At 41.7% G+C, this 12264-nt stretch overlaps 1 protein-coding gene across 1 annotated transcript in view; it reads right to left on the minus strand.

Annotated features, from left to right (window-relative positions):
- The window catches only part of wdr18 (WD repeat domain 18), a 71179-nt gene that overhangs the window by 48726 nt on the left and 10189 nt on the right, over positions 1–12264 (minus strand). Inside the window, exon 4 of the mRNA XM_017477719.3 lies at positions 1120–1261. Within this exon, the coding sequence (XP_017333208.2) occupies positions 1120–1261 (142 nt within the window). The remainder of the gene's footprint in view (positions 1–1119; positions 1262–12264) is intronic.

A 12264-nucleotide genomic window follows, 5' to 3' on the forward strand; every position in this document is an offset into this window, starting at 1 on the left:
TACAGAAACACAGGATAGAGATTTTAAGCGTGTGAATTGATCCCTATTGAGCGAGCCGGTGGTGACGGTGGTGAGGAAAAACTCCCTAAGACGATATGAGGAGGAAACCTTGAGGGGAACCGGACTCAGAAGGGAACCCGTCCTCATCTGGGTAACGACGGATAGTGTGAAAGTAAAAGAAAGTTTATTATGGTTTATACATGAAGTCTGTTGTTGAACTAGTCCACTGTTCACTAAAGGAGACCCGAGTGCAGAACTGTATGTGGGAATTGCAGTCCCGAGACGATCGCTGCAACCGTAGTCCCAGCAACCACAGCGAGAACGTCCATGTGGAAATGAGGTCCATGGTACTTCAAGCGGTACCAGTTGATGAGAGCTCCATCCTAGTTACTACTGAAAATTAAACCATTCCTACGACCCAATATACAAGCTGCAATAAACTGGAGTCAAGTCACTGGAGGATATTAAATAATATTACTACTACATGCGAGTACGGTATAATAACCATGGAGTCATTACGAAAGATCGCCGCTCGGGAAAATTTCATTTCGGTGGCAAGTGCTTCCCCATAAAATGTTTCCTGAACACCCAGCATTAAAAGCTTACACTCATCTGGGGCAGACGAACACACATTAAGCAATGTGCTTCATAACGCTTTTTTTCCCCCAAACGCACACACAACATATAACAGTGTACATTTGCCGTCCCCTCAAAATAACTCAACACACAGCCATTAATGGGTCAAATTAGCCATTTTCCCTCCCCAGTGTCATGTGACATAGTTTTACAAGGTCTCAGGGGTGAATAGGGAGCAGGTGTGTTAAATTTGGTGTCATCGCTCTCACACTCCCTCATACTAGTTACTGCAAATTTACACTGTTGCACAAGCTGTACACTCACGACTTTACATTGTAGCAAAGTGTCATGTCTTCAGTGCTGTCACATGGAAAGATCTAATCAAATATTTACACAAATGTGAGGGGTGTACTCACTTTTGTGAGATACTGTATATACACACACGCGTATATATGTATATATGTATTTGTTTATTTATTTATTGTCCAATGTGATTTATAATCACGATCAAATTGTTATTACTCAGACTATAAATATTCTTACCTTAACGGTCTGGTCTAACGACGCAGTGGCTACTCTTGCCTGAGGTCCCATCAGCCCGCAGTGGATGTCCGTGATGGGGAGAGAGTGACGTGATAACACGTGCCGAGGCTCTGGAGTGTGAGATGAGTCCAACTGTATGACGCTGCAACACAAATCACTTACAGTTTAAACCCGATCACCATCTCTTCTGCTTGTTTAAATCTTATTTATTTATTTATTTATTTATTATTAAACGTACACAACATTGCTTCATAGATTCTCTGCCTGAACTATACAAGTGGAATTAGGTTGTATAGTTGATCGTTATTTTCCAAATTCATATACTGTGACTTCGCATTATAGGCAGTATCATATGCCTTGTGACTTATTATTATATAATAATGGATAAAATCATGCAGATACAGGCGCACAGCTTCAGGTTCAGCTGTTCGCATCAACAATCAGAATGGGGGGAAACGTGATCTCAAGTGATTTTGACTGTGGCATGGCTGTCGGTGCCAGGTGGCCGGATTTGAGTATTTCTATAACTGCTGATCTCCTGGGATTTTCATGCACAGCAGTCTCTAGAGTTTCCTCAGAATGGTGCGATAAAGAAAAAACATCCAGCGGGCGGAAGTTCTGCGGATGGAGACACCTTGTTGAGGTCAAAGGAGAACGGCCAGACTGGTTCGAGCTGACAAAGAATACAGTAGCTCAGATAAACACTCTGTACCATCTCAGAATCCTCAACACGTTGAACCTTGAGGTGGATGCGCTTCAACAGAAGACCACATAGGATACCACTTCTGTGAGCCGAGAACAGAAAGCTGAGCCTGCAGTGCTCTCAGGCTCACCACAAGCCAGCCTATCTGAGTATTGTCGCTGTCTATTTGACCCTGATAGCTACTTCCAACATGATAATGCACCATGTCACAATGCAAAAGTCATCGACAATTGGTTTCATGAACATGACGATGAGTTCTTCGATGGCCTTTCCAGTCACCAGATCTGAATCCAATAGAACACCAATGAGATGTGGTAAAACATGAGATTCGCAGCATGAACGTTCTCCTAAAAATTCTGCAAGAACTGTGTGATTCAATCATGTCAACATGGACCAGAACCTCAAAGGAATGTTTCCAACATCTTCTGGAATCCATGCCACAAAGAACTGAGGCTGTTTTCAGAGCAAAGGGAGGCCTACCCAGTATTAGCATATTGTTCCTAATAAAGTGGCTGACTAAGAGAACCTTACAAAACCAGGTTTATCTGTGAATTATATATAGACCATTACATCAAATACTTAAAGTTCAAAATATTTCCCTTAGCACTGGCTAAATACCTAAATCCTTGTAGCTGTAAAAAAAAAAAAAAAAAAAAAATCTAGCAGTGATCAAAACCCCTGATTAAAAAAACCTGACCTGTCTAACTATAGGCCGATATCAAAGCTCCCGTTTATCCCAAGACCGCCTAGAAAATGCTGGAGCACAGCAGATTTGCTCCTACTTGTATAGGAATAACATTCATGAAACCTATCGAGAATTCAGGCCTCATCACAGTACCGAGACAGCGCTGGTTAAAGTGGTAAATGACCTGCTGAGTCTGGACTCGAATCAGGGTTGTGTTGCTTGACCTTAGTGCATATTTTGGCACGATAGATCATAATATTCTTCTAAATAGACTAGAAAATATCGTCTCTCCTGGCTCAGGTCTTATTTGACTGATTGTTAGGAGTTTGGGGATATAAATGGTGAGTTCTCTATGAATATTAAGGTAAAGTTTAATGCTCCACAAGGCTCTTTCCTCTATATATGCTCCATCTGAGTGCAATTATTCATAAACACGGTATTGGCTTCCACTCTTATGCCGACGACGCACGGTGATCTGTTCTATTTTATATCAGCAAAGCCAGTTGACAGACCCCAGCTTAATAAAGCTGAGGACCGTGTAAAGGATATTAGACACTGGATGCAGAGTAACTTCCTCCTAGTTAATTCTGACAAGAAGAAAAGAAGTACTTCTTCTAGAACCACAGGCAGCTAGAAGCAAGCTTTCTGATTACATAGCAACTCGGGATGGCTGGTCAGTTGCATCATGCGCAGCAGTAAAAGACCTTGCTGTGATTACGGACTCCAGTCTTTCATTTGAAGCCCGTGTAGATAATATCACGAGGATATCCTTCTTTCATCTCAGAAATATTGCCAAGATGAGAATTATAAAGTCACTACATGACGCAGAAAAAACTAGTTTGTGCTTTTGATACGTCAAGGTTGTACTATTGTAATGCCTTGATGTTAGTTATTGTAAGCTCCAGTTAGTCCAGAATGCAGCCGATGTTATTCAAACCAGACAATATGATCATCCCGATCTTATCCACAATGCAATAGCTCCCAGTAAAAAAATTTCGCTTGGATTATAAAATACTACCATTGACTTATAAAGCATTTAATGGTCAAAAGGAGCAGGCTCTTTGTTGGTACCTCAAATAATGAAGGCTACAGCAGGGGGCTCCCCCAGTTATGGAACATCCTTCCATTTAGTGTGGGACTCGGACACACTCTCGGTCTTTAGGTATAGGCTGAAAACCTGTTTCCTTCAACCTAAAATCTGTTTCCTTAAGTTTTTTGGTAAACTGGGATGTCTGGATGCTGTGGCCTCCCTACTCTCACATGTTCACTCAGGATTGTTGACAGTCGACTGGCCTGCTGCTTTATGTCCCAGGGTGTCCTCATGTCTTTTTTACCTCCCGGCTCACCCTTTTTATTTATGCTGTCATAGCTCGTCTCGCCGGAGTCCCTGTTTGCGCACGACGTATGTTAAACCATCACAAGACAAAAGCACACCTAATAATCTGTGTTCTCTCTCCCGAACATCAACCCCCGCCTGCCACGCTACAGGTTCCTCCTGAGATAGCGGTGATCCTTACTCTTCGTTGAACAATCGATGAATTCATTTCAATACAAGAAGCTTGAAACTCTAACGATGCTCCGACTCGAGCTCTTTTTCCACCCCCACACACACAAACTTAGCACTGCTTGACTTTATAGTACACAGTTAAAGAAGGGAAATTATTTACAATCTGGTGTCACCCAGATGAGGATGGGTTCCCTGCGGAGTTTGGTTCCTTCCTCTAGTTGACTCTGGCACGTCTGGCTTGTTCGCTAGAGATCGATTTAAATGACAATTTGATCTTGACCGTAAAGCTGCTTTGTGACGACGTTCACTGTAAAAAAAAAAATAAAAAAACTCTACACAAATAAAGTTGAATTGAATTGAAGGGAGATTATTTGGTTAACCTAATACTGAGGTCATACTGTGACCGATCTATGCTCTGTAATCAATAACTAATCGTTCCAATCAGGAAGGCAGATCTTCCTGGCTGTCAATTATTTTATTTTGATTTATTTATTTATTTATTTTTTACAAGTGTAGGCTATGCGTCTCAGCTTACATGGGTGGGAGATAAGCCTGTGATTATGGAGGACTTAATGACACATGTAATGGAAGCAGTAGCTGACCTTCAACCGAAAGTTCATTGCAAGAAGGAGGAGCAGAGCGAAAATTGGTCCGTTTTTTTTTTTTTTTTTTAAATCCAGCGAGACTCAAAGGGCATGAAAACAGAGATGCTGACCTTCCTTTGTTGTTTAGACACCTATTTTTCCCGGTAGGTTCTGATTATTTATCCTCCCAAAAATTAGTGCTATTTAATATCCTCCTGCGGTGTAACATTAAAACATGCATTATGCAGTTAGCTAGAAAAAATAAACATTCAGAGGTCTTCCGGTCTAGGTCTATGGACAGGGTTTAGATGGATGTGATTTGCCCGACTGTGTGACTGCAGACACAGGTAAGTGTCCCGATCTGTAATCAAGTGTGTAATTGCTTGCTTGGAACAAAACTCTGCACCCAGACCAGCACTTTCTAGACCACAATGCGACATGATGACACAACGGCATTGTCAGTGTGCACGTGTGTTCGTTGAGAGGGGCTTTTTGGAGACAGGTTTAGGTGTAGGCCTGAAGGGACGGGACAAACCTTATTAATAGACTTGACTAACTTGTTTACCAAGTCTGGTGGAAAAGATCCTCAGTATCATTTACAAAAAGATCATCTATAATGATATTATGCTGCAAAAAAAACTACATTACGTTACATTATTAAAAAAATAATAATAATAAAATAAAATAAAAAGCGCACACGTTTGCACAGCCTTATTTTGAAATTCTAATTTACTTCAGGTTAGGCTTTCTAGAGGTTTCTTTATTACAGTGTTTACATCATTACTTTTATTTTAAACATGAAAATGATCCAGAGGTATATATTACAATTCAGACTTGCTTCTAAGAACTTTTTTCAGGTCACGTGTTGTTTGATTTGGATTTTTGAGAATTCTCTTTATGATAGAAAGTTATTTTATAATATATGTTATTTCATTATAATATCATTTGATATATGATATATAAATGTTACACTTCAAAGTGTTATGTGCTTGTATCTATGTGTCTCTGGGATGTCAAAATGTTCCGTTCTAGGTCTTTAGGTATTTTCCATACCCGTTTGATTGCTCAAAGAAAATGGCTTGAGAGTTGGAATCGCATTTGAATTTTTTTGCCTTAAATAAGATGGACCAAAGTAAACATGGGTTCGAAGTCATTAGACACCATAATAAGGCACATTCCCATAAATTAACAAGAGCATACATCAAAGGGGGTGCAAACTTTTTTTCTTTTTTCCGGCTTGCTAATAAAAACAACTACTGACTCATACGCAATATAGGCCATGTTGTACCAGTTTGTCACCAAAAATCATGTGCAGAAATATTGGCACCCATTGGCAAAGGTGGACAAAAGGCTTGTGTTGGTAGGTTAATAGCGTTACATAAAGAGGAATCTAACCTTTAATTGAAATGTATTCATTTAAAGACAAAAAAAAATTTTTTTTAACAAAATCATGTCACAATTATCGGCACCCCTTCGTTTAGTACTTCGTGCACCTGCCGAGACCAACATAACAGAGTCTCCTATAATGCTTGTTGAGATTGGAGCATACAGAGGAATGAAACTGAAACTTCTCAGTTCAGAAGCTCTCGGTCGTTCAGGGTGCTTGGTCATCTCTTCAATTTGTTAGGGGTTGTTTTTTGTTTGTTTTTTTTAAAAAAAAAATGTATTTACTTCAATTAAAAGATTAGATGTCTATTCCATTCCAGTGTAAAATTAAGCCACAAATACATTGTTCCATACATTTACCAAGGGTGCCAATACATTTGTCACTAACTGTACTGTCCCCTAGGGGAAATGAAAGTCGATAAATTTTTATACATACTGACATTACTCACAGGCACGCACTCTGAGAGTTTACTACGATAACGATATGATATACTTGTATTACGCCGGTCGATTAAATGACCTCTGTGATGTTCGTTCATTCATCTTCGGTAAGCGCTTTAATCTGGTCAGGGTCACAGAGTGCGAATACGCCACGGACGGGACGCCGGTTAAAGTCGCCAATCTACCTACCAGCATGTTTTTGGTAGGTGAGAGGAAACTGGAGAACCCAGAGGAAACCCACGCCAACGTAGGAGGAGTTTGCAAACCGCTGCTCTAATTTGGTTAGTAAAAAAAAAATACCGTTTGTCGCATGTATATAAATATAACGGTGGGAATCGACGGCCGAGAGTGATGTTACAGTGAACTGGGGAAATAGACGCAGACTGGTTTATTTATTGATTTATTTTTATGTTGCATGTTAGACTGTAGAACTCTCCCCATTCCTTCAGAAAATGCGGATGCGGAGAAGTACAGAATATGTTCGGGTATACTGAAGCTTCGTGAGTACAGCCTTCAGCGACCTGTGCCTCGGTACTCAAGGTCACACACTCTACATGGAGATAACCTTCCCTAGCAACATTCCCCTATCTCTTCTGCACCTGCATTTACTCCAGGATAATTTCACTTACTGAAGTCGTCTTCAAGGTACAGGCTTAAGGCTTAAATAAATCCCCACAAACAAATGATATTAATTTAGTCCCATTTTCTGGTTGGTTTTTGAACCGAATATGGTTTAATTTACACTTCGGTCCTTTAAACATATATTTCGGTACAGACGACGTGCATTTCTGCCCGAGTTCTTCTCGCGTGACCTAAAATTCTGCTCTTCGGATCAATTCTAAACCACCTAGAAAATGTTGGCACCCGCAAACGATCGTTTACGTCTTTCAAAAAGAACTGTGAATTGCGTGTGCGAGGTGTGCATGTGTAGCGGAGCTCCGAGATCCAAGTTAACACATCACATTTAACTAAAGCTTTCGTCTGTTTTGTTGCAGTCCGAGCGCAAGATCCGGTGACAGCAGAGAGAGCAACAGAGGGTAACGGGGAGGGGGGGAAAAAAAAAAAACAACAACAAAGGAACATATGCCAAAGAAAGAAACAAAAATCAAGAGAGCAAAAGAACATACTTGAGAGGCAGGGAGAGAGCAAGATATAGACTGAGGAAAAACATGAACAGACAGCGGGACAGATGAAAAGAGAAAGATTTTTTTTTGTGCCCGGTTCTGTCAACCCTTCCTTAACTGGCAGAACCTCTGGCAAAGCCAACCTGTCTGCTGAAACAGCTGTCATGAACATCAACCCTGGGCCAGGGATGGGAACCTGAGCGGCACAGCAAACTGTTAATCCCCAGAATTCCACAGACGCTCATTATCTCCAGGATGGCAGCATTTGGGTGTGTGTGTGTGGGGGGGGAATTTTCCCGAGATAAGAGCTGTTACACATGAAGGGTGTTTTGGCAAATATGAATGCAACAACATATAATATTATCAGCAAATGCAATCCCATAATTCTGCTCAGCAGCACTTCCATGGAAGGACATAACACAGTATAGAACGTGGTGGACCGAACCTACCGCGGAATAAATTTACAAATCGAAGTGAAGCGATTTACAAATCGAAGGAACCACTTCGGGAGCACTTTAAGGTAACACCTTAGAATGATCGTTAATTGCTTCTGGAGCTGCACCGATTACAGACTCCTTCGCTTGCATCAATTATATTTCAAATTAAAATCAATCATCATCGTCATGGCTTTTTACTTCGGACAGGGTGTCGTTTAAAGTACCAAAAGAGACGTGTTGTTATGTACGAGCGCATAGGCTTCTGTCCTGATTTGAGTGTAATACAATAGTGAAGATGTAGGAAGCGGTAGCAGTGCTGCGAATACTGCACCACGTGACTGTTTGCAGGCACGACACTGTTAAGGCGATTTTAAAGAGCGTATAAAACAGACCGGACGATTTCTGTTGAAATGTATACATAGGCTTCTAGGTTCTTGCGACAATGAGATCTGCCTAGATGTTGTTTTGCATCCATCAAGTGCTCTCTTTTGTGATGCAGGTAAGGTCTCTTTCTGATGACTCTTCCATGCAGATCATGTTTATGTAAGCAGCGCTGCACGGTACGACGGCGCACCACCGCTTCCGTGTCAGCTAAACCTTCCTGCAGGTCCTTAGAGTCAGACGGGGTTTCCGTTTTACCTTTCTGCCGAGCTTATAGGCAGTTCGATCTCAAAGTTTTCTCGGTCTTCCAAGATCTTTTGTCGTCTTCTACAGTTCCGCTTAACTGCCGTTTCGTGATGAAATTTCAGACAGTGAAAATCGCAAAGCATAAAACAGCAATTTGTTGCAATAATATTATATTATATATACATATATATATATATATATATATATATATTTCATATTGCCTAGCCCTTTAAATGGCTGATACCTCATAGATACCGCATCTTACCAAGTCTGGTAAGAAAGCATGAAAGCTGCTATCAAACTCAGGTGTGATTCAGAGAAAAATCTCCCCACTCCACCTGAAAACAGTGATCTGGGGTTTGATACAAGGGAATTTGGCAGTAGACTGCGCCGGATGCCTCGAGAGAGCAAGTGTGAAAATGGACTTTGTATCTATGTGGGAAAAGGGGGTCGGGGCATGACTAAGCTCTAAACGTGATCAGAACTTCAAACGTGTCCAAGAGGATATTGATTCCATATGTCTGTATCAATACCCAAAAGGTCAGTTTTAATCAGTGAGACAAACATTTAGATTAGTGACAAAAGGCCCTCGTTCATCAAAGCTGCATACGAACGAACGCAGCGAAAGCGGTAGGACAGAACCCATCTCTGATTCATGAACCTGTCATGCCTTCCGTCTGATTTACACGAAGCACAATACGCGTCAGGCGTGTCTCGCAACAGTGAGCCAATAAGCACTCAGCAGGGTACAGTCATCTGTGAGTCAAGGTCCCAATCATCAAACCAGCCTGTCTGACACCGACAACGACGCCATGGTCTCTGCGGTCACATCCTTCCCCCTATTCTGATGTTTGATGTGAATATTAACCAACTAACGCTCTTGACCTGTAGCTACATGCCTTTTATTTATTTATCTATCTATCTAGCATTGCGCAGACTGAATTTAAATCCCTGTATCCTTTCCTGACTCGGCATACGGAGGAAGCTACGCGTCCGGAGCAGTGCGTGTGGGCTACACTTCATGAAATACGGGTGCGTCTCAGAAAAACGTGAATATCGTGGAATTCTTCATTTAATAAAAAAAAAAATAATCGTAATAACTTTCACATATTTTCGATTCGTCACACATAAAGTGAAATATCTGAAGCCTTTTTTTCTGTTTTAATCTGGATTACGGCTAAATCTCATCGTCTGAAGAGCACGTCCACATCCGAGTATTCTGCTTCGTACTTACAAATGGCAAAATCCCATTACTTCCATTTTAATTTGACGTTCTTGCATGCTCGATCGTGATGATCAACTTTGCTATTTTATCACTCTACTTACATACTATTTATTATTTAACGGCAAATTAAGCCCCCCCACCCCACCCGGGTTGTTTAAATGTTGCATTCATTTAGACAAGGCGTGAGTTTGTTCTCGCAGATACGCCAAGGGTGGAAACTGCTGGTGGAATTCGAGCATTTTACGATCGAGATTTGCCACAGCGGTGCCAATCCTTCATGGGAAAGAGGGCGATTATACAGTGCCCGCGGCCTTTGTGCTTTAAATTCTCCTCATACGCCGCTTCATTATTCTTCATGCGACACTGCACTCGACGTCGTCACTTAACAGGAAAGGACACGGACATCAGGGAAGCCAAGAGGACGCTTTCGGAATCCTCAGAGACGCACATCGGAACATTTTTGTGAGATTACAATTTCCAAACAATCATTTCTCAAACTAATTTCTAACAAAATAAAGCTTCTTCAAACTCACCATGTGCTATATATATATATATATATATATAATTTTTTTTTTAAATGCTCAAACACAAAGGGTGAGTGGGGGGTGGCGGGTTGATGCACTTTTTACGGCCGCTATTGAGTGTTCGACTTCAGACGTCGATGAAAAAATGATTTACGGTAGGGGTGAACTAGAAGGCACGGCTGGGAGTTCAGAAACACTGTTTCAATTATTAAGGCAAGGACTCGTAGCTTCTTGAGACATTCAAGGTATTTCGCTTGTGAGAACTTCAGACAGAGAGGCTATCGAGTGGAGGAAAACAGAAATAAATACAAAATGACACCAAATGAGAGATAATGAATGACTAGGTCTTCCTACATAGGTCACTTGCCCTAAGAGATGTCAAGGCGTATCGTCACAGGCTAAAAAAAACAAAAACAAAATACGACTTTTTTTTTTTTTTTTCTTCCAGCCTTCACTGGAAGTTAACACCTCGGAACACCGCTTGGGTTTTCCCTCTACAGCCTTCGACATGCGGAAACTCCTGCTCGACTTTCTTCCAAGCTTCCGTTAGAGCCGAGCACTATGATCTCTAGTATGAGTCATCTCTTGAACCGCTGGCACCCATCAAAATAAGAGTGGATCCAGGCTGGTCCAGCAAGACAAGCGATGAGCCTCCACGTTGCTGCTCTGCTGTGTTAATCCCCAGCGTTTATTAGAAACCAAGTGGTGCCATTGCCACCGAGGTCCGAGTACCTAGACCTGGGTTCAAGTAGTGCAGATAAATAAAACACAGTTACATAGTACCTGTCGGACTATGCAACAACTCCTAAAGCAGACATCCTGGGTGGTCAAAGCCATAGACTGAGTCTTGGAGGAACAAGAATAGTTTGTGTCTAGGCTATTAGTTACTAATTTAAATTCATAGTTGCCAAGCAGACAAATTAAATTAACAAAGGGGGGGGGGGGGGGGGGGGTTCATTTGGATTGTAAGGTTATACTCAACACCATAACTATAGTACAGCCTGCTGCACTACACACATAGGCGCAGATTAATCAGTGCTTACGGATGACAAATGTTTGTTTGTTTTTTTATTTTATGTGCGACGCGACGACACGACGCCACGGCTCACTGCCGATGGAGCGATCTCAATACACTATATTAGAAATGTTGTCAGAACGGGAGAATGATAAAAAAAAAAAAAAAATTGCTTGTTTCACCGAGTCTGCATTAATACAATTAACTAGCTCACCATACATGATGTTCGCCATTACTTTTTATAAATATGCGGGAATGAAACCGTGGGACTGGTCAGTATACTGGAGCTTTTGCTTTCAACATGGGCTAGTGAATACATTTATGATTTCTCAACCCCTGAGGCATTATGCCTCTCTTGGCACGACTACTGCAACTCTCTGCTGGCGGTCCTTACCACTTGCATTATTAAACCATTGCGTGTCTGGTGTTCAGTCATCCGAAATAAGCACGTTTCACCACTCCTTACCTCGCTCCTCTGACTCCACAGAGCTCCTCACGTCAAGTCCTTGATGCACGTAAGACCGCCTGTTCTCACTTTTGGTTCTACAATGGTGGACTGACCTGGGAGCCAAGAGAGCAAAATTGGCTGTGCTGTCTGGGTTGGAGAGATGGTATAATCTCTCTGCCCTGTCAATCAAAGCGACACCGGCCCTTCGCAGGCACCTGTGAGCTCATGTATGCGAAAGAAGGCAGATACGCTTTCCTCCGGACGTGTTATACTGCGACGCAGCACGAGCGTGGTGGACTGGCTACGTGTGTCTCGGACGACTGGTAGCTCTCGTATGATAGGGGTAGAACTGGTGGGTGGGTGGGAATTGACAGATTACCAATTTTGGGGAATGGAGGAAAAAAAAATGACCAATTCATTGTAATATTTATTCATTATT

The sequence above is a fragment of the Ictalurus punctatus genome, chromosome 10, assembly GCF_001660625.3.
Source record: "Ictalurus punctatus breed USDA103 chromosome 10, Coco_2.0, whole genome shotgun sequence".
Classification (NCBI taxonomy): domain Eukaryota; kingdom Metazoa; phylum Chordata; class Actinopteri; order Siluriformes; family Ictaluridae; genus Ictalurus; species Ictalurus punctatus.